Raw genomic sequence first — 19003 nt, forward strand, 5'->3', positions numbered from 1 at the left:
TTGTGCCTCCACACCGCTCCAACGGAGACGTACTTCCTCTCAAAGGAAAGGAACTTCAGTAACACATCCTCGTCTTCACCGGCTCCACTCTTGGTTATCTCGTCTCTTTACTCGTGCAAACTTATCTTGTGTTACATCCCTTGCTTGCTTGTGTACTTATTGTTGTTGCATCATATAGATTGCTCACATAGTTGCATATCTAGACAACCTACTTTGATGCAAAGTTTAAATTGATAAAGAATAGCTAAAAATTGTTAGTTGCCTATTCACCCCCCCTCTAGTCAACTATATCAATCCTTTCAGGGGTCCACTGTATGTTACTTTCTTGCCAATATTAGCCAATCCGCATGCAAAATTTTGACAACAAAATATGGGTAGAGGTCAAACCAATAGCAGATCCTATTCTACATTTTATAAAAAAAATAGTCTGCATTTTGTCTAAAGAGCATGTGAATGGATCAGATATTGCTTCTTTTATTATTATTATTTTCTTTCTTTTACCATATATTTTATGTTTCTTTTTTCTTTACTTTTTTACCTTTTTTGTTTATGCTTACTATTTAATTTCCAGATATTATTTTTGGGCTTACATGATCTTATTCAAAGAATATAAAAATATATTAAGAAATACATTAATAAATCTTTTTAAATAAATGATTTTTAATACATGAATATTTCATTGTATACAGGTATATTTTTTTTAAACATGAGTAAATTTCATCTCATATATGTGAACATTTATTATATCCAAGTACATTATTTTTTTGGCAATACATGATTTTTTCTTCTTATTTTTAACATCGTTTCTGGAATATAGTAAATGAAAAACGCAATTTTCAGTGTCTAATGGGCGGTGTGCCAGTGTCCAGCCCATTTAGAAGTTGTTGAAGCGAAGAAATGCCGACTGCATGCCATGGCCCATCTCTGTATCTCTCACGGTCGCACCCACAAACAACATAGCCCGAACCCCTAAAAAAAACATAGCCCGAAAAGAAAACAAGGCCCGGAAATCGTAGCCCAGTCCAAAGCACCTCCGGCTAGTTCCCCTCACCGCCATGTCCGCCGCCGGCGAAGCCTCCACCACGGTCCTCCGCTTCTTCTCCTTCATCGGCGCCGGAGGTGCGCATCCTGCTCCCTCTGTTTTACATTCCTGTACTCATATGCCTTAACCAGCGGGGCTTAACGCATCTGTCAACGCAGTGATCTGCACCAAGGCCATCAACATGTATCTCGACCATGAGCGCAAGCAGGAGGAGGCGTCGGCCGCGGCAGAAGCAGCAGCGGCTGCAGCCTCTTCCGACTCCGCTGTGTTGGTAGCAGCCGACGCGTCTCCGGCGGGCGCCGTCGCCGCCGCAAAGCCCTGACCTCGGAGGAGGGGCCGCCTTTGCTGGTTAGGGTTCTCGCGATGTTGCTTGCCACTCGCGAAAGGGGAAAAAAATAGTAGTTCCACTTATTCTGTTATATGTAATGTGTTGTGATGACATGAACCCATGACCATCCTTTTTTTTTACCATGTGAATTGTGAATGCTGCGAGCTTTAATCCACCTGCTCAACTGTGGCCTGATGAATAATAATATTACACTTTTGTCCAGGCGTGAGATCGCGATGCTTTACATGTTATTTGTTCTATCAGAAAAGCATTTAATGTTGTTCTGTCTGATGTTCATATGGTAATTTGGCAGAACTGCTAATCAAACTATAGGTAGTTTACTGGTAAAACCTGATTTGCAGCATTCTCCTGGTTATAAACGTTTTTCTCTTTTACTTCAACAGTATGCACAGATTGAAGTAACATATAAACACTCTGGGGCTTTTTTCCTGTCGAGATTCTGTGATGCTTAGGATCAACTTTTGCCAAGTATAAGCATACACAATTAGGGATTCTTGATTTGCAGTTAAGGGTTCCGTGAATTGATCTTACAATGGAGAAAACTACATTTATTTCATGTTGCAAGCTCTGTTTTTAAGGCGTCCCTAAGGCGTCGCTTAGGCGACGCCTAGGCGTCAGGGCGCCCCCAGGAGGCAAGGCGTCGGCCTTGCCTTACATGTGTGTCTAAGGCGTCCGCCTTAGTCCTTAAGGCGTCCAAGGCGTCCGCCTAGGCGCCACTCTGCCTGCCTTAGGCAAATAAGGACGCCTTAGACAGAGCTGGGTGGTTTAGGCGGGAAACAGATAACCGGGAGGGAAGGAAAGGGCGGGAAACTTTGTTTTGGCGCCAACAGGTACTAGAGGGAGAGAGAGAGACCTGTAACCATTTTCAGTTTCCCCCCACCCCCAGGCTGGATCTGAGCTTCTCCCCCTCCTCTCTAGCAGCTTCCCCCTCCTCTCCGGCAGATCCCCCTCCCCCTCCTCTCCTGCAGTTCCTCCTCCTCCTCTCCTGCAGATTCTCCATCCTCTCCTGCAGATTCTCCATCCTCTCCAGAACTATATGGGCTCTACAACCATCAGTTGCAAGGTGTGTATGGCTGTATGCCTAGTTGCCTAATGCCTACCAAATTCTACTTAATTCTGTTGCTTACAAGTCTCTAAGGCGTCGCCTCGCCTTATGCCTTAGCGCTTAGGCAGTGAGGCGCCCCCCCAGCGCCTCGCCTCGCCTTACCGCCTTAAAAACATAGGTTGCAAGGGATTTTTAGGATCCTTAGGTTCTTGTTGTTGCTCTATCAGATTCTTGCAGCAACTAGGGTGAATTTAAAATCGATGGAAAAACACTTCTTTATAGCAACTAGACAGCTAAATGTTTGTGTGTTTACCATGTAGGTTTCCTTCTAGACCAGGTCTTGGAACACTCTTGATCTTAGTATGGACATTATCCACTTCCTTGATAACATCTGTGCTATAGCATTTCAGGAGCCATGGTATCATTCTTGCTTTCTATGTGATTTCAGTGACCACGGCAGATTTGATGGTATCATGGAGAGTTTTTTTTAATGGCTATGAATAATTGTTAGTGTAACTGCTTGAGTAGGTGATATGTTGGCAGTCTTCAAATACATACGAGTATTATGTCTTCAGGTTCGCAAAAGGGCTCTTTATAAACTATCTAATTCTTGATTTACCCTGTGGACTTCTCCAATACAATCTGCCTCTGTCAAGTTTGATTCAAGGTTCTTTCCAGGTTTGGATCTGTCGCAAATAAAGTTATATCAAGAAGTTTGGCTGGGTGAAAGGTCATCCAACTATGCAGTTCAAATTTTATTTGGAGTTTGTTGTTTTTTAGTCAACTGGTTTGATAATGTTTACTCAATTAGAACAATAAGTCAATAATGTCATCATAAGAGCGTGATTTCATATTTTCCGTGTATGGACAACAAAGATAAAGTTCTCTGCTTCTTTGACTCCTGGTGATGTCACTTTATATATTTCACATGATTTTGATTATATGTAAGTTGATTGTGGTTTGTTTCTGCTGAAGATTTCTTATCCTAAGTTGTTTGGCCAGAATCATTCATTTCTGGTAGTTGCATGCATTTGTAACATCACCAAGTGAAGAGGTTGATTATTTTGTACGAGCAACTCTGATGGTTAACAGGTTATATATAATATTGGTCCCGTAATTTATTTCTGCTTTAGTATATTTCAGTATAACACGTAAATAAATAATTTTTGAGCACTTCAGAATTTTATTTCTGCTCTCCATCAAATCCGTGCTACTTGTTTAATGCATCTGTATTTTACTTAGAACTTCATAACAAGTAGGATGTACTCAAGTCGCAAGACAACATACCGGGAATATGACACAGAGAGGAATCTGTTCTATGCTATCAGCCACGGTGATTTATGATATTATTATTTTACTTGAAACTACTTAATCATCCTATACTGTCTTTGGTTCTTAAAAGATCTTTTTTTGCAGGTGATGGTATGCTTGTCCCAGAGCAACAACTGTAAGAGTGTTACTGTCACCTTTTGTGCTTCTATTGGTGAACAAAACAGGAAATCCATATACTACAATTGCTACCACAAAAGGGAAACTGCAAAAAGGATTAACAAAGAGCCCTAAAGCTTGATACTCAAGTGAGCAAAGTCTCAGCTCTTTGAGGAGGGAAGAAAGAGAGAGGAGAATAGATTGTAATTGCAGCTCGGAAGATATCACACTTAAATGACATTTCTTTTGGTCGACTTGGAGGACGGAGTTGGAGGTACTGACTCCGATACTGATGGAAGCTTTTCCTCTGACGGACCGTTCCAGCAGATGTCCTTGAGAGAAGGCCGTAGGCCCATTTTGCAGAACCGTTCGTACTCCAATGTGTCTCCTGCCGACTTCTTCACCTCAACAACATAGAAGGATGGAGTCACTTCAAAGATCTCCGCATCAATCGCAAGCTGCCCCTTCCTCCCTTCTTTGGATCCCTGCAGCGTCACCAGTCCGTCCTGCTTCTTCACCTTGAAGGATTCTGTCTCGGCTATTTGCTCCAGCTTTGACACTATTGCTGATGCGGGTTTTTGGGTCATGAACCGCGAGTTCGACTTCTGCTCTTGGTCCTTCTCAAATAGGCCAGAAAGATCGAATCCTTTGGAGAGGGAGATTATGTCAAACGCATTCAAGCTCGCTGGCTTCAGTGCGCCATTTGGTTGTTCTGCCCTTTTGCCTTCACCATCCTTGTGGTCAGTGCTGAAAGCAGCCTGGACATCATTAAGATCCTTTGAGGCACGTGGTGTTGGTGTTCCCAGCATCACTGCTGGTTTGTACCCTTTCTTGAACCACGGGTGCTCAATCAGCTTGTCCATGGTGATCCTAGTGTTTGGATTTGGGTCGAGCAGCCTGGATAGAATCTTCCGGGCATCAGAACTGAACCACTGTGGATGCCTGACATCACCTTTGCTGATCTTCCGGTACATCTCCATCAAATTTGAGTCTTGGAATGGGAGGTAACCAGCAAGCAGAACAAAAAGTATGACGCCACAAGACCATATGTCTGCCTTTTCTCCATCATAGCCCTTCTTGTTGATTATCTCCGGCGCAACATATGCAGGTGTGCCGCACGTTGTGTGCAGCAGCCCGTCTTGCTTCTGACACTCCTTGAGGGCACTCAACCCGAAGTCGGACACCTTGAGGTTTCCATGCTCATCCACGAGGAGGTTCTCCGGCTTGAGGTCCCGGTGATAGACATCACGGCTGTGGCAGAAGTCCACAGCCCCTATCAACTGTTGAAAGTACTTCCTTGCAGCATCTTCCTTGAGCCGGCCCTTGGCTACCCTGGCAAAGAGCTCGCCGCCCCGGACATACTCCATCGCAAAGTATATCTTGCTCTTGCTGGCCATGACCTCGTGCAGCTGGACGATGTATGGGTGACGAACCAGGCGCATGATGGAGATCTCCCGCTTGATCTGGTCAATCATGCCGACACGCAACACCTTGTCCTTGTCAATGACCTTGATGGCGACGCTCTGGTTGGTCGCAAGGCTCCGCGCATGGTACACCTTGGCGAAGGTGCCTTGCCCGAGCATACGACCAAGCTCGTACCGGTTCATGAGAATGGTGGACTTCCTCTCCATCCTATCGGATTCCTGTGCACAAGAGCAGCAGCAAGCTGGTGGAGGTAAATTGGCTGTTCTACAAGCGTCTACTCTGCGCCACTTCGTGCCTCTGTGTCCCTCCCTCCCCGAGAGGGAGGAGAGGTGAAGGGCGAGAGCGCGCTGTGATTGGGGGGAAAACTAATACACGACTGGTCTGTTTTCTCAGAATCCTCCAAGGATGAAGGAGAGGATGGTGGGAGGGAAGAATAGTCTGCGGTGGCTAGAGCTTTCCTCGCGACATGAGGCCAGGAGCTTGGCTCGCCCTTCCCTTTGGAGCTGGAACAGGCCGCCTAATAATAAGCCGGGTACGTTGCGTTGGATGGCTGTGGTTTCTGGTGCTATTTGTAGGCAGGGGGGCCTCACCGGCCTGCTCTGAATGAATCTATCCACACATCCCAGCCTTCCATCCCAGCCTTCCATCTTTCTGTGCAACAATTACATGTGCCTTTCGTGATGGGAACCGCTGCTGGTGCATTGCATTATGTGAATAGTAGTAATTGAATGTCATATCCATGATTGGCTTGTTTAACAAGGTGTGGGGTGGGTGAGGTGTTGGGCCGGTGACCACTTAGCTTGGGCCGCGCATGTGGCCATCACGGCTGATGTCTCCGATCAAAGATGTTAGGTTTTCCGTAATCGACCAGTTTGCCGAGTTGAGGGTGCAACAAGGCATGTGATGAAGCATATGTTTCTGGGGTGGTTTGGCCGTGGTTGCTCCACATCTTGCGTGATCTGGATGCAACTGATGCCAACCTCCCTTTGCTTCTTCCTTTGTTTTTCATTTACATTGACTTTTGACTTAAAATAATTCTCAGTTTTACATTGATCTGGATGCAACTGACCACACGCATGCTGTACATATGCATTCAGGTGGTACTTTTCTTTCTCTCTCAATTCTGGCGATAGGTGTCCAACCTTTTTCATTTTTAGCTGACAAATGGACGGCGGTAAGAAGCTTCCAGGACATTGACCCTAGTTTAGTCTCTTGCCACAGACGTCAGGTGCCATATTTGGTTGGCTGAAACTTATACAGAGAATGCAGCACTCACCATGTCACATCCAATCTATTTTTTTCTTGAAACTCATGTCACATTCAGATGTTGATTAATCAGTAACCCACATCCAATCCATCCCGTTCTGCCCTTGCGTGGCCAGTTCTTCCCCATGGGTTTCTGCGGTATATTTTCGACAACGGAATCGGCATGTTTCAGCCATAGACGAGATCGAGCTGTTCCTTCCCCGACCATGTGATCGGCGCATGTGTGCGGTTAGCCTGCTAAATCCACATGTCAATCGCACGACATTTCTCTCGCCATTGTTGTCTGGCTGTGGCATCAAGATACTCATCGATTGGACATAAATTTGACGCTGATTTTTGTTTCATTTTTTTGCCACACATGAATGTCCAATTTGGTGTGGTTGTAGGTCATGGTCGCAACAAGCTACTCCCTCCGTTCCACAATACATGCATCCCATTTGTCAAAATATAGATGTATCTAGACATGTTTTAGTATATAGGTACATCCATTTTTGAACAAATGGAAGTCAAGTATTTTGGAACGGAGGGAGTAGGTTAAAAATAACACCTGAATGTGTTACATAATTTCTACTAATAATATTTGGCTGCTTGTCGATAGGAGAAATCATAAAAGGATTGATTGATTGATTGGGTGAGTAGCTTCTGAATACTTGGTGCACGATTTCGCCGAGCAACAGAGAGACAGGCAAGAAAAGAACTTGTTTGAAATGGATGAATTGTCATATGGAAAGCTTAAACCATGCATTGGCTAGACCTAGCTTATCACCAGAGCTTTGAATCAGGTGTCATATTTCAGAAACTAAAAACTGAAGGATCACATGGTAGGTAGTAGCACCAGGCACTTGTTCGATTTCATTTTTACACCAATAAAAATCAAAAATAAAATAAATGCTCAGTAGTACATGCCCATGGTATTCCCTCATCTTGAGTAAAGATCAACATGTGCAATTAGATCAGTAGCTGCATCACATCTGTCATTTACAACCTTTTTCCCTGCACGGGCGATCACAGCGCTCAGCCAAAGTTTACAGCGAAATTGTTCGTAGGATCAAGAGGGATCATGATGTTACACGGCACGGCACGTTGGTGCCCACCCAAACAAACGGTATAGATATGCAGCAGCAGCAGCAGCAGCATCCTACTAGGTCGACTTTATGGACAGTAACTCGAGCTCGGCCCACCAGAGGGGCGAGAGCCGCGGCGCCGCCGCCTCCGGCGAGATGCCAAGAACCTCCCTGAGCTTCGCCGTCACGTCTCGCATTGCTGGCCGCCGCGTCGGGTCGGGGTCGGTGCACCCCTCGATCACCTCGCACACGGCCTCCAGCTCGTTGGCCCTGTGTTCCTCGAGCACGGTGTCGACGAGCTCGGCGTAATTCTTGGCTTTGAGATGCTCGGCAGCCTGCGCGGCAGAAAAGAAGTTCACATTTGTACCGATGCAATGCTGTCGGAAATTAAGTTTGGAAGTTTGGGGTTGCGCGGTTTGTTCGTCGTGTTATACCCAGATGCAGGTCGGTTCATGGCCATTTGGTTGTTCAGGAAGCTTTCCGGATATGATCTCCAGCACAAGCGTGCCGAAGCAGAAGACGCTGGCCGCGAGATCGGGAGGAGGCTCGGAGCGACTGCTGCCGTCCTGCTTTGCGGCGTTTGCTCTGTCCGCGACTTCTTTCCACATGCCAACATCAGCAATCTGCAACTCAATCAATGGTTGTTAGTTATAGTGTGGTAGCTGATTGATGAACCATGCCTCCACTGTCTCCGTGTTTCAGAAGAGGAATGAAAACTGATCTCCTTCAAACGGATACCTTGGCAGCATAGTCATCTGTCATAAAGATTGCGTCGGAGCGTATATCGTTTATCGCCACAGGCGGATCGAGCTCATGGTGCATGTACTGGAGGCAGTACGCCAGGCCCATGATGATCCTCATCCTCGCGGCCCAGTCGAGATCCTCAAACACCTTGACTGCGAGGCTAGTAATTCAGTTTGCAGGCGCATATATACAACATACATAGCTTATGCGCAAGGAGGTAATGCGGAAAAAATTCCTTACGGTGAAGATGCTCAGAAAGAGTTCCATTTGGAGCATACTCGTACACCATCATTCTCATGAAGGGTTTATTTTCTATGCAAAATCCAAGGAGATTGACAAAGTTCTTGTGGTTGACTCTTGACAATGTATCTATCTACACAAGGGAATGGGGTGGTTAGAAAGGTTACTAGAATTCACGTTTTTTACTACCTACAACTGTTGTTTATTGTTGGCTACTACTAGAAGATGTTCGGAGTCACCTTTTTTCTGAAGAACGTTTCTGAACTCTTGGACCACTCCTTGGTCGATGGAATGGCAGTGGAGACAACACAGATCTCGACTCCGCTGGATAATGTCCCCTTGAACACGGTACAGAAAGGCAGAGCGTTGAGAATGTTGCTGAAATCCTCGCAAGCGGCTTCGAGTTCTAGTCTGTTTAGCTTTGGAACACCTGAATGAAATAAATTGAGCTATCCAACGTTAAATTGTATTACCTGGAGGCAATGGCATCTCAACAAATATAATGGAAGCACAAGCGTCCTGAGCTGATCATGTGCCAGTTCAAAGTAAGAATATCCGGTGCATCTAAAATACAAATTGTATCACAGAAGACCCACATGTTCATGAAATATTGTCAGGCTATGCATGTATTTCTTATGTTTCTTTCATGAGATATATTGACTTCATAAAAAATAAAAGCCAATAGGATAATTAGAATGTTTGCCTGTTACAAATGCCTTCCGAAGTTGGCCGCTTAGCCCTGCTTTCCAGGGGGCTATTGATCCATCCCCTCGCTTCCGACAGACCAAGATTGGCGCAATAATCAGGCTAATGAGCAGTAGTGCAGCTAGAAATATGAGGACGTAAGTCCAAATGTCATACTTCGCACCGGATGACTCTTTATCGGGTGATTGGGTCACTTCGGCAGGCACCTGCTTCGGTGTTGCAGCATCAACATTCTCTATGGATTCTGGAACCGAAGGCATCAGGATTTGGCCATCCGACTTTGGGAACGCAGGAAATGAACCAGTCCCTAGAGATAGAACATCAGCAGGTCTCTGGATTCCTGTTGAATTTTCCAGGTTATTATTCCCTGAAAGAGCAGGCAGATTGCCAGCTTCACCAAGCAGCCTGCGGCGCATCGCACTTGCTATGGACTGCAAATTCTGCATTATGTGTGACTCGGTAAAACCTGACAGACAAAATATAATTGTTTAATGATGTGTAACACATCAGACAAAAAGTGTTGAGTCTACATCCTGAAAATGCCAAATTACTTGGTAGATTGTTGCAATATTTCCCACGGAGGACGTTGAAAGAAATCCAATTCTTAGACCCCAGCCTGTAAAACGAAGATCTGTTAGGATGTGAAATAAAACTTTCAGAAATGAAACCTATGAGTATTTGAACGCTGAGTTGAGTGACCACAAAAGTAGCGCCGGGCACATCCATGTAGCCACTTACCAGCAACCTAGTTTTCTGCTCAAGCAGCATGTCTGCTCAGCAGCTCCATCTTGTGTGTTGAAAGATGAGACGCCTTCTTGGAACTGATTGTTGTGAAGTGATCTGAAACACAATGGTACTTCATTCTACGAAGCAAAGAAGAGATCACAAATGATGCAATTGGCCTTACAGCTGTTTGAGTAGTGGCATCGTCCCTAGTTCTTTTGGAATTGTTCCATCCAAGTTGTTGGCACTCAAATCCAGTACTTCAAGGGCAGATAACCCTCCAAACTCTCTGGGGATTTGCCCATGGAAATTGTTCTTTGGAAGTAAACTAGACAGAAATAAGAATTAAGCCAATATCACCCAACACATGGATTTCAAATAATATTGATCAAACAAAAGAAGATTTTGCGCAAACGCTTGCTAACGTAGGTGCAATGGTGCATCTAGAATTTTTCATCAAAAACTAAAATCATTTTCGACATTTACAAAATAAACAAGAGATAAGTGAATAGTACCCGATGTGGTTCTTTTGTGTCCTTTCATTTTTGTAAAAAGTACAGAAACTCATAACTTTAAATGAAAGTCTCTAGGTGCACATGATATATAGTGTAATGTATGTCCATGCTTTTTTGCATGATTTTTCGAAACCAGTAAGGCTGCAAGTGCGACATGCAATGCTTGCAAATGCAACCGTTTGTGATTCAGAATTATCCTGACCGAATAAGCTATTATATAGAAATAAGCACCAAACAATGGGATTCTAAATTAACCTCTTATAATCCAGATAAGTGTAGTTAAAATACTCACAGTGATCTTAGGCGTTGTAGGCTTCCAATCTCAGGTGCGAGGGTTCCAGCCAGTTCATGACCTGTTAAATTCCTATATGTTGAAGAAAATAAGAACTCAAGTACATGATGCACAATTAATACACTACCTTAGCTAATCGTATTGGCACAAATGATTTGCAAACATCTTAATTTCAAACGTGGAAAGAAACTATTTCCTGACATAAATTTGGCACAAATATGATTTGAACAATGTGGGCAATTACAAAATTCGGCACTTAAATAATCATGTGGAGGCATTGCGTCAACATTTGGAAAGAAAAAATAGAGGAAAAAAAAAGAACAGACTTACAGAATCTCCACGTTGCCGTCAGAGCATTGGACGCCGGACCAGCTGCAGGGATTGTTGTCCGTGGGATCCCAGTCATGGAAGACTCCATGGGGATCTCCCTCCACCCTCGCCCTCAGCTCCAGCAAAGCCAATCCTAGCAGATGAACACGATTGCAGAATACAGCACACCCACACCAGTCAGTCGCGGATCATCCATCGATCTCTCTTGTGATGGCATTGTGAGTTACCTTCGCCGTTGAGCGGAGCGGCGCCGGCCCACGCCTGCGCCTGGAGCAGCAGGACGAGGACGAAGAGCAGCATGAGCCCCCGCCGCGCGGCACCCATGGCCACGACGCGGGCGCCTCCCGGCGGCCACTCGCTGGCTGGACACGCCGACGCCGTCCTCGGACACCCGCCGCGGTCTCTCAGAGCGGGGCAGAATAAGACGAGCAACCAAGACGAGGCCGAGGGACGAGCAGCACGGCCGGCCCGGAGGCGCTAGCTCCGGTCGGGCCTTGCTTCAGGGCGGGCTCGGCCTGGCCATCTATCATGCCGGGTGGGGCGGAAGTGGGGGAGGGCGGGACGCCGCGCGTGCGCTGGCTGGTTCCGGCGAGCTATGCGCCGGCGGCCATGGGTGGATGAGCAGGGAGAGGCAGCCGCTGCCCGGATTTGGCCTCCTGCTCCGCGAAAGCTGGGGGGTTGTCCCGGCGGAGCTGGGTAGGTTCCTGCCGGGATGTGCGGTTGGCGGCGGCGCGAAGGGGGGGAGGGGATTTCGCGCGCGAAGGCGATGGGCGGTGGCTAGATTCGGAGGGGGGAGGGAGGGAAGGCCGCGCCCCCGTCCCCGTCGCCGTCGCCGCCGCGCGCGGCAAACCGCAGAAATAGAGCTTTGCCATTTCAGGACCTCTTTGCTTCAAAAGAGTTCTATGCTCCCTCCGTGTCTTTTTAGTCCCCATATATTAGTTTTTATTTAAATTAAAACTTTTAAAATTTTAACTGAGTTTGTAGAAAAATACATGAAGCTTTACAGTATCAAATCAATATTACTAGAATTGTCATCGAATATATTTTCATATTGTACCTATTTGATACTCCTTCTAGATGCTAATATTTTTTCTACAAGCTTGATCAAACTTCAGAAAGTTTGATTCAAGACAAAGCTTCTATGCAGAGTTAACAAAAAAAAGGAGGGAGTATCAGAAATTTAGAGATATTTTGTTTCCAGAGAATTTAAATAATTTTGGGGGGAGTATGTTCTCCGTATTGCGAACAGTGATTTTTCTCCATAATCTAGTTCATTTTTAAAAGAAGATTCTCATAGATATTTTTCTTTCTTTCAATGACAAATATGTCATGCACTTAATATGCCATTTCAGTTCTTCTAGAAAGAATTGTGTTTTCTGTGTGACACGACCAAAACATCTTATCGCACATTCAGTTCTTCTATTAGAAATTTAGAATTGAACATGCCATCGCATCCAATTCATGTTCATGTATTTTCAAAACGCTCAAACCAAAAAGGGCCCATCCTACTAGTAGAAATGAAAACAAACCGAGTCGCAAACTCTCATCGTCTTCAAAAAATAAAAATAAACACGCAGGAGCAAATAAGTGTTGATGCAGAGACATTTGGCAACAGAGACAAGTTATATAAAGGTTCAGGCATTCAGAACAGTTCACATTCACGAAGACACGCTGACGAAACGAAACCCAGATACAGAGTTGTTCACAGAAGCTAATAATTACATTCACCCAAACCTGAGCGAAATACCAAACTCCGGGGTTTTCTTAAGTCGCATGATTTAGTAGACAAGCTTTATTTAGCGGTAAACTTGCCCAGCCAAGCTCTCTTGAAAGCCTCGACTCCTGTCAGATGCACACGCAGCTTCACTTCTTGCCTCGCAGCTTTGTGCCAAGAGCCCTTTCCAGCTTGCCGATGATCTGTTGGTTTGGGATAGCCTTGCCTGACTCGTACTCCTGGATGACTTGTGGCTTCTCATTGATCAGCTGGTAATAAAACAATGTGTCTTAGGGAATGAAGGCAGAGAGATGTTACAGATTTCAGGTTGGCAGTGAAGTAAGGTTCATACCTGTGCAAGCTGTGCCTGTGTGAGCTTCTTGTCCGTTCTAGCCTGCATAATGCTCTTCTTCAGGTCTGACGGCACACGCTCATCTGTTGAAGGTAACCCCCAATGGTTACAAAGCAATAAAAGATGTGTATTGTATTGACATTCACTAATAACAATGAAAAAGTAAGGACCATTGAAGGATTCAAATTCCTAGGAAGTAAAATTTCCTACAGTAGCATTCCTATAATGTAACTTAAGTTTTAACAACACAACCCTAAAAGTACAGAATACGCACAACCCATAATGTGAAATCAAATGCAGCAGAATACGCACGGCTTCTAATTAGCAAATTTGCTCTGAAAGGACAGTACAGGTACACTATAGAGGAACTTGTTTTCCTTGTGATTAACAGTTGAATTGGCCACAGATAGAGAATATCAGTAGAAACTAAGAAAAAACTGACTTGTACACCACAACAAATTATGTTTATTCCAAACCTCAAAGAATTAATCGAACAATTGGGTAAGACATGAGTCCATGATAGTAGATCAATTAGGAATAAATGTTGCCTCAATACTGTGGAACACTCAAGCAAGCACAACATGCTTTACTATATAAGTAGATATATACTAAATGCATGTCAACGCACGAGAAAGAAGGTAAACTGATCAACTAACAAGCATACTCATGTATAGTTCCTTTTACCAAAAGGAGAAAAGCTGTGCCATATTTCACAAATATTATTATTGGATTTAACTGAGACGTACACACATCACATAAAAAAATGATTGCCATACACACACATCATATAAACAAAATGATTGGACAATAAACAGCTATTTTAGGCAGTTATTCCTTTTTTTAAATAAACATATATAGAAGTAAAAAGTGTAAGGAACTTACGAGCAAGATTCTCTGTATCATCATCAAGCCTCTTTGTATTGAGCGATGTGGTGCTATGAGCAGCTTTGTTTGTCCCAGCATTATCTGCATTCATCAACAATGTCATCCAAGTTAAAGCAATATATAAAACTCTCATATATCTCAACAAAAGTGTGCAAAAGATATGCACAGATAGATATTCTGATCATATGATGAAGCCTGTCTTTTACAGCACCGTCTATGATACAAGATATCATATACTGATCATGTTCAAGCATTTATGATGGCCATAGCATGCATAAGAAAACTAGAAAAATAACTCATCATAAAAGATAGAGGTATTCCATGACAAGCTTAAAGCCTTAAACCTCTTCAATGGCAACCACTTAACCGACATGAGCAAGAAAGTACTGTTCAATGTTGGCATGAAGTGCTTTATTGCGAAGGTAACCAAGACAACAGACATCACTAACTCCCGTTATCCACAAAAATAAACAGTTAAAACATATGGATCATATAATCCCCACTTAAACACAATAGGTGTGCACTAGGAACTAGGCACATGAGGTGTGCATTGTGCACTAAAAGCATAATTAACACTTCTATTAGTCATGTAGAATTCTGATTATAATTCAGAAAAGATCAATATAACATGGATCTACCAACACAGTAATTTTCAAATCCAAGCTCAACCCACACATCGCCGAAAAAAGGGACAAACATTGCTGTGAATAGTATGAATGCAAAATCATTCTACTTATACAGATCTCGCCCCAATATATCACAGGTTCTTATCAACACTGTTTGATGACTTTACATGCTGCAAAAGAGTGTTGATATTTTAATGTGCACTTGTGCAGTACCAAATCCGAATGCATAATCACATCAGAGATGCAATCAATGAGCCACTGCTGCAATATACAGACTACAAAGATTAAACCTGACTAACCGTATGTAATAACCTCAGATTCAGTGCAAAGCTGCATCATCAACATCAAACAGGTGAATCGTAAAAGAAAAAAAAATCTCAAAAAAAAATAAGGTGCTTGGCACTATCAAATAACCAAACAAGAACGTGCACTAGTCGTCTAAACCAAATAGACAATTTATTCTTCCAAAAATTCCTAAAAATTCACCCTCCTTGAATAAAAGGCCAAAGAATCCATTCTACCGAAAACCCTCGCGTGAAACATGAACATTATTCGGATTACCACACGCCTATGCCCAAAAATCAAGGAGGCTCAATCCAACGCCCTAGGATTCGCAGCATCGCACGCCAATCTGTCGAAAAAGCCCGCGCCTACTCGAGGACGACCAGCTACTACGCGGCCAAACCAAATCCACCACCGCATCGAGCGATTTATTTCTACTCCGAGAAAGGGGTTTGGAAGGCCGGGGCCCGGAGGGACGCTTACGCTTCTTGGCGATGTCGATGTCGACGCCGGCGCGGCGGGCGGCGTTGACGGCCTTCTCGTCCTTCTTGGCGGCGGCGTTGGGCAGCTTCTTGCGCACGACCACCGGCTCCCAGTCCTGGGCGATCGGTCCGGTGCGGGACATCTCGGCTTGCTCCGGCTTCGGGGGGACTCGCGATTCGGCGGGGCTAGGCTAGGGTTTCGCCGAGGTTGGAGACGATGAGGATGTGGTCGGTGCGAATGATCGGGGTTAAGGTGGCGACGGTCTCGGGACTCCTCTTGAGGTGAACGCGAGTGGGCCTTTCCGCAAACCTGGTGGGCTGGTAACGTGTCGGAGCGGACGGACCTGGACCTCTCTTTTTGTTCTTAGTTTCGGTCGCAGTTCACCGCGCACCCCCCTTATTCGAGAAACCGGCCCATTTAGTTTTTTCTCTCTTTCGTGACTGCATTTTTTCCTTCATTTCCGCAACGCACGCTCTCGAAATAGGCTTTTGTTCCGCTTTATGGATAAATCAACGATCCATACAAACAACATCTGAAATCGTACTCATAGTGACGGCTGGGGCAACAATACAATCATGCCCAAAGAAAGGAAAGAGAAATCGAAAACTTTCACGTCCGCATTTAGTCTGACCTAGTGGCTGACCGCAACGCACACTCGCTCGTGAAATGAAGCTTCCCAAAACTTTCACGTCCGCATTTAGTCTCTTTTATATTTTTATTATATTCGGTCTTTTTGTTTTCTTGTTTCATGATTTTCTCCAATGTATAAACTTTTTTAAATACATAACTTTCATACAATGCACAAATTTTTTTATTGAATGCGTGAAATTTTCTCAAATTCGTGAAGTTTTTTAAATCCCACAAACTTTTTTTCAACTTTCATGAATTTTTAGCGTTGATTTTTTAATACTTTGTGAACTATTTTTTTAAATCTGATAACTTTTTCTAATTCACGAAATTTTCTCAAGTTAGTGAACATTTTTGAATTTCATGAACTTTTTCAAACCCGCGAACGTTTCTCAAGTTAGTGAACTTTTTTAAAATCTAGCTGCAGAAAATAGAACCGGACAAGATATTGCGGAGAAACTAACACATGCATCTAACAAGAGAGCATTAACAAAACCTACATCACAACACACGAGCAACTCACAAATCTGAGCAACGAAAAAATAAATTGAAATTAGGAACAAAGGAGAGATGAAACCAACCACAACTGCCTGAAGAGCTCCAGACGTCTCACCACCGAACCCTCAAATGAGCAGCGAAGGAGAGGTCCAAATCAAAATCGTCATGTCTCTCCCTTTCTATCTCTCTGAGCTATCATCGTGGAAAAGAAAAAAAAGAAAAAGAGAAAAAGGCGGCTACAAGGAGAGAAAGGAAAATTTTAAAATGAAGGGGCGCTCGACCGGAAGACGCCAGGCACGCAAATTAACTGGTCTATCAGAGAAAAAAATACGGCTCGGTAACAACCAACCAGCCCATAGGTAAAAAGAAAGGGAATAGCATGAATTTCAACATTCCCCTAAAAAAATGAATTTCAACATATAGATGGCGGACAAAAAAACGATTGAACACCAATTGATTTCATCAAAGATCAAACTAAAAACTAGCAAATTTGAAAATATATAATATCCAGATGACCGTGATAGACGATGTCCCCCGTCCCTTAGTCCTTGTTTGTCATGTGGCAAAACTCTCTTATCTTGCCCTTGCCGGTGCCGTTGAGCTCGTTCATCTTCCTCATGACGGTAGTGAATGTGGCCGCCCACTCCCACTGGTCCCTCACATTGTCTTTCACAATCCGCCTCGTCTTTTCAATATGTCCTCAGTAAATTTGCCCTAATTTTCTCTTTAATATATGCTCGGTAAATTTGCGCCAATTTTATAGTATCTCATTGCAACGCACGTGCATCGTCCACGCTAAATTTGCATCAATTTTGTATCCCGTCGCAACCCTTTTGCTATGGCCACTCGAGGGTTTTTGTTTTCCGACACTGAAGAGTCGTTCCCACGATATTTTCACCCAGAAATGATTTTCCACAATCACATGTATCAACAAAAAATACGAAAACAAAGCTATAAATAAATAAAACCAAGTTTTTCTTTTTACGACTGATGATTGACCGTGATGGACGATGCCCCCGTCGCTAGCCTCTGTTTGTCACGTGGCAGAACTCCCTGATCTCGCCCTCGCCGGTGCCGGCGAGCTCGCTCATCTTCCGCATGGCGGCAGCGAACCTGGCCGCCCACTCCCCTTGGTCCCCCGAGTTGTCCTCCACCATCCGCCTCGTCTCGCCGTCGTCGATCAGCGCCCGGTCCGAGCTGAAGGGCACCCTCCCGGCGAGCACGTTCTCGAAGTACCGGCCGTCGAGGTCCCCCGGCGTCGCCTGGTCCTGCGCGACCCATTCCCCCGCCCCGGCGTCCTCGGGGCACCGCGACCGCATGTCGGCGCCGTAGCTCGGGTCCATGGTCTCGTGCACGGCGGGGTGGATCCGGTCCCCGAACGACGAGCAGTGCGCGCGGCCGATGGAGTGCGCGCCGGAGAGAGCGACGAGCTCGTCAATGCCGAAGCCCTTGGAGGCGAAGGCGCGGACGAGGTCGCCGAGCTGCGCGAACGGCGGCGGCAGGCTCTGGCTGGCGTCGGCCGCGTCAGAGGTGAGCCCGTCGCGGCGGCCCGAGGGGACGTCGTAGCTGATCGCCCCGGAGCTGAGGACGTTGGCCGCGTCCCGGGCGGCGAAGGCGAGGATGTCGGCGCACGACACGGTGCCGGGGCACAAGGCCTCGAGCTGCCTCTTCGCCTCCTCCACCACGTCGATCCCGCGGAGGCCGCCGTTCGCCGGCGAGGCCTTCTCGGGGTCCGGGTTGACGGGGCTCGGATCAATGAGGACGGAACCATCGCAGCCCTGTAAGTAATGATGCATCAACAGAGCGCTGCTAGATCAGTTTCTACACACACACACACACACACATACACACACACACACACACACACACACACACACACAAGATTATCTCCTCACGTTCGTTACATACCTTGACAAAGCAATCGTGGAAGTGGAGGCGAATGAGCCCGGCGCCGGAGCCGCCGTCGCCGAGCCGGGAGACGTGCCGCTCGACGACGCCCCGCACGACGGCCTCGACGTCGACGGTGCAGTTGGTGCTGGCACCGTAGAACCCGTCCTGCAGGGCGGCGTGGGCGGACGGCGGCAGCAGCCCATGCAGCGCCAACAAGAGCGCCACGGCCAAGTTCACGCGTCCTCCCGCCATCTCCTACCGCACGCAATGCCTAATCCAGATATGTCAACTCTAAAAAGAGGAACCGCAATGCAAGTGCAACAGCTAGCTGCAAGATCGATCTCCCTGGTGATGGATGGAGAAGTGCTAGTGATCAGCTAGTGCCAGTGTTGGCCTTGTACGTACGCATTTGTATATTGCGGGGATCTAAGTGGCTTGCTTGATGTGGAGGTATGTATATATGGAGACGCTCATGGAA

The 19003-nt window shown here is 45.5% G+C and overlaps 5 protein-coding genes across 5 annotated transcripts; 1 reads left to right on the forward strand and 4 right to left on the reverse strand.

Annotated features, from left to right (window-relative positions):
- Window positions 1-989: 989 nt before the first annotated feature.
- Window positions 990-1592, forward strand: LOC119267505. Its single transcript, XM_037548895.1, has 2 exons — window positions 990-1119; window positions 1201-1592. The coding sequence occupies exons 1-2, from the start codon at window positions 1056-1058 to the stop codon at window positions 1362-1364; spliced, it is 228 nt and encodes a 75-aa protein (XP_037404792.1). The 5' UTR covers window positions 990-1055; the 3' UTR covers window positions 1365-1592.
- Window positions 1593-3882: 2290 nt separating this feature from the next.
- LOC119267504 (CBL-interacting protein kinase 5-like) lies at window positions 3883-5864 on the reverse strand. The gene has a single exon (XM_037548893.1). The coding sequence runs from the start codon at window positions 5493-5495 to the stop codon at window positions 4095-4097; it is 1401 nt and encodes a 466-aa protein (XP_037404790.1). The 5' UTR covers window positions 5496-5864; the 3' UTR covers window positions 3883-4094.
- A 1618-nt stretch (window positions 5865-7482) lies between these two features.
- On the reverse strand, window positions 7483-12020 carry LOC119267503 (protein MALE DISCOVERER 2-like). The gene is made up of 12 exons (XM_037548892.1): window positions 11396-12020; window positions 11169-11301; window positions 10839-10910; window positions 10216-10359; window positions 10047-10148; window positions 9860-9924; window positions 9307-9774; window positions 8843-9033; window positions 8604-8736; window positions 8358-8515; window positions 8054-8242; window positions 7483-7954 (listed from the first exon to the last, which is right to left on the reverse strand). The coding sequence occupies exons 1-12, from the start codon at window positions 11490-11492 to the stop codon at window positions 7697-7699; spliced, it is 2010 nt and encodes a 669-aa protein (XP_037404789.1). The 5' UTR covers window positions 11493-12020; the 3' UTR covers window positions 7483-7696.
- A 738-nt stretch (window positions 12021-12758) lies between these two features.
- On the reverse strand, window positions 12759-15765 carry LOC119267506 (multiprotein-bridging factor 1a-like). The gene is made up of 4 exons (XM_037548896.1): window positions 15511-15765; window positions 14117-14200; window positions 13235-13317; window positions 12759-13151 (listed from the first exon to the last, which is right to left on the reverse strand). Exons 1-4 carry the CDS (start codon window positions 15650-15652, stop codon window positions 13032-13034), a joined length of 429 nt encoding a protein of 142 aa, XP_037404793.1. The 5' UTR covers window positions 15653-15765; the 3' UTR covers window positions 12759-13031.
- Window positions 15766-17526: 1761 nt separating this feature from the next.
- LOC119271361 (peroxidase 2-like) lies at window positions 17527-18925 on the reverse strand. Its single transcript, XM_037553220.1, has 2 exons — window positions 18544-18925; window positions 17527-18413 (listed from the first exon to the last, which is right to left on the reverse strand). The coding sequence occupies exons 1-2, from the start codon at window positions 18775-18777 to the stop codon at window positions 17658-17660; spliced, it is 990 nt and encodes a 329-aa protein (XP_037409117.1). The 5' UTR covers window positions 18778-18925; the 3' UTR covers window positions 17527-17657.
- Between the last annotated feature and the right edge of the window lie 78 nt (window positions 18926-19003).

The sequence above is a fragment of the Triticum dicoccoides genome, chromosome 3A (genome assembly GCF_002162155.2).
Source record: "Triticum dicoccoides isolate Atlit2015 ecotype Zavitan chromosome 3A, WEW_v2.0, whole genome shotgun sequence".
Classification (NCBI taxonomy): Eukaryota; Viridiplantae; Streptophyta; class Magnoliopsida; order Poales; family Poaceae; genus Triticum; species Triticum dicoccoides.

Bases quoted from the DNA above. Each gene is read 5' to 3' on its own strand.
- LOC119267505 (XM_037548895.1), top strand. From the start codon at position 1,056: ATGTCCGCCGCCGGCGAAGCCTCCACCACGGTCCTCCGCTTCTTCTCC. The intron at 1,120-1,200 runs GTGCGCATCCTG...CTGTCAACGCAG, and splicing joins CTCCTTCATCGGCGCCGGAG to TGATCTGCACCAAGGCCATC.
- LOC119267504 (XM_037548893.1), bottom strand. From the start codon at position 5,495: ATGGAGAGGAAGTCCACCATTCTCATGAACCGGTACGAGCTTGGTCGT.
- LOC119267503 (XM_037548892.1), bottom strand. From the start codon at position 11,492: ATGGGTGCCGCGCGGCGGGGGCTCATGCTGCTCTTCGTCCTCGTCCTG. The intron at 10,360-10,838 runs GTGAGTATTTTA...ATTTCTGTCTAG, and splicing joins CTACAACGCCTAAGATCACT to TTTACTTCCAAAGAACAATT. The intron at 10,149-10,215 runs GTAAGGCCAATT...ATTGTGTTTCAG, and splicing joins ATGCCACTACTCAAACAGCT to ATCACTTCACAACAATCAGT.
- LOC119267506 (XM_037548896.1), bottom strand. From the start codon at position 15,652: ATGTCCCGCACCGGACCGATCGCCCAGGACTGGGAGCCGGTGGTCGTG. The intron at 14,201-15,510 runs GTAAGCGTCCCT...TGATGAATGCAG, and splicing joins CATCGACATCGCCAAGAAGC to ATAATGCTGGGACAAACAAA. The intron at 13,318-14,116 runs GTAAGTTCCTTA...TACCTTCAACAG, and splicing joins TGATACAGAGAATCTTGCTC to ATGAGCGTGTGCCGTCAGAC.
- LOC119271361 (XM_037553220.1), bottom strand. From the start codon at position 18,777: ATGGCGGGAGGACGCGTGAACTTGGCCGTGGCGCTCTTGTTGGCGCTG. The intron at 18,414-18,543 runs GTATGTAACGAA...CATTACTTACAG, and splicing joins TCCACGATTGCTTTGTCAAG to GGCTGCGATGGTTCCGTCCT.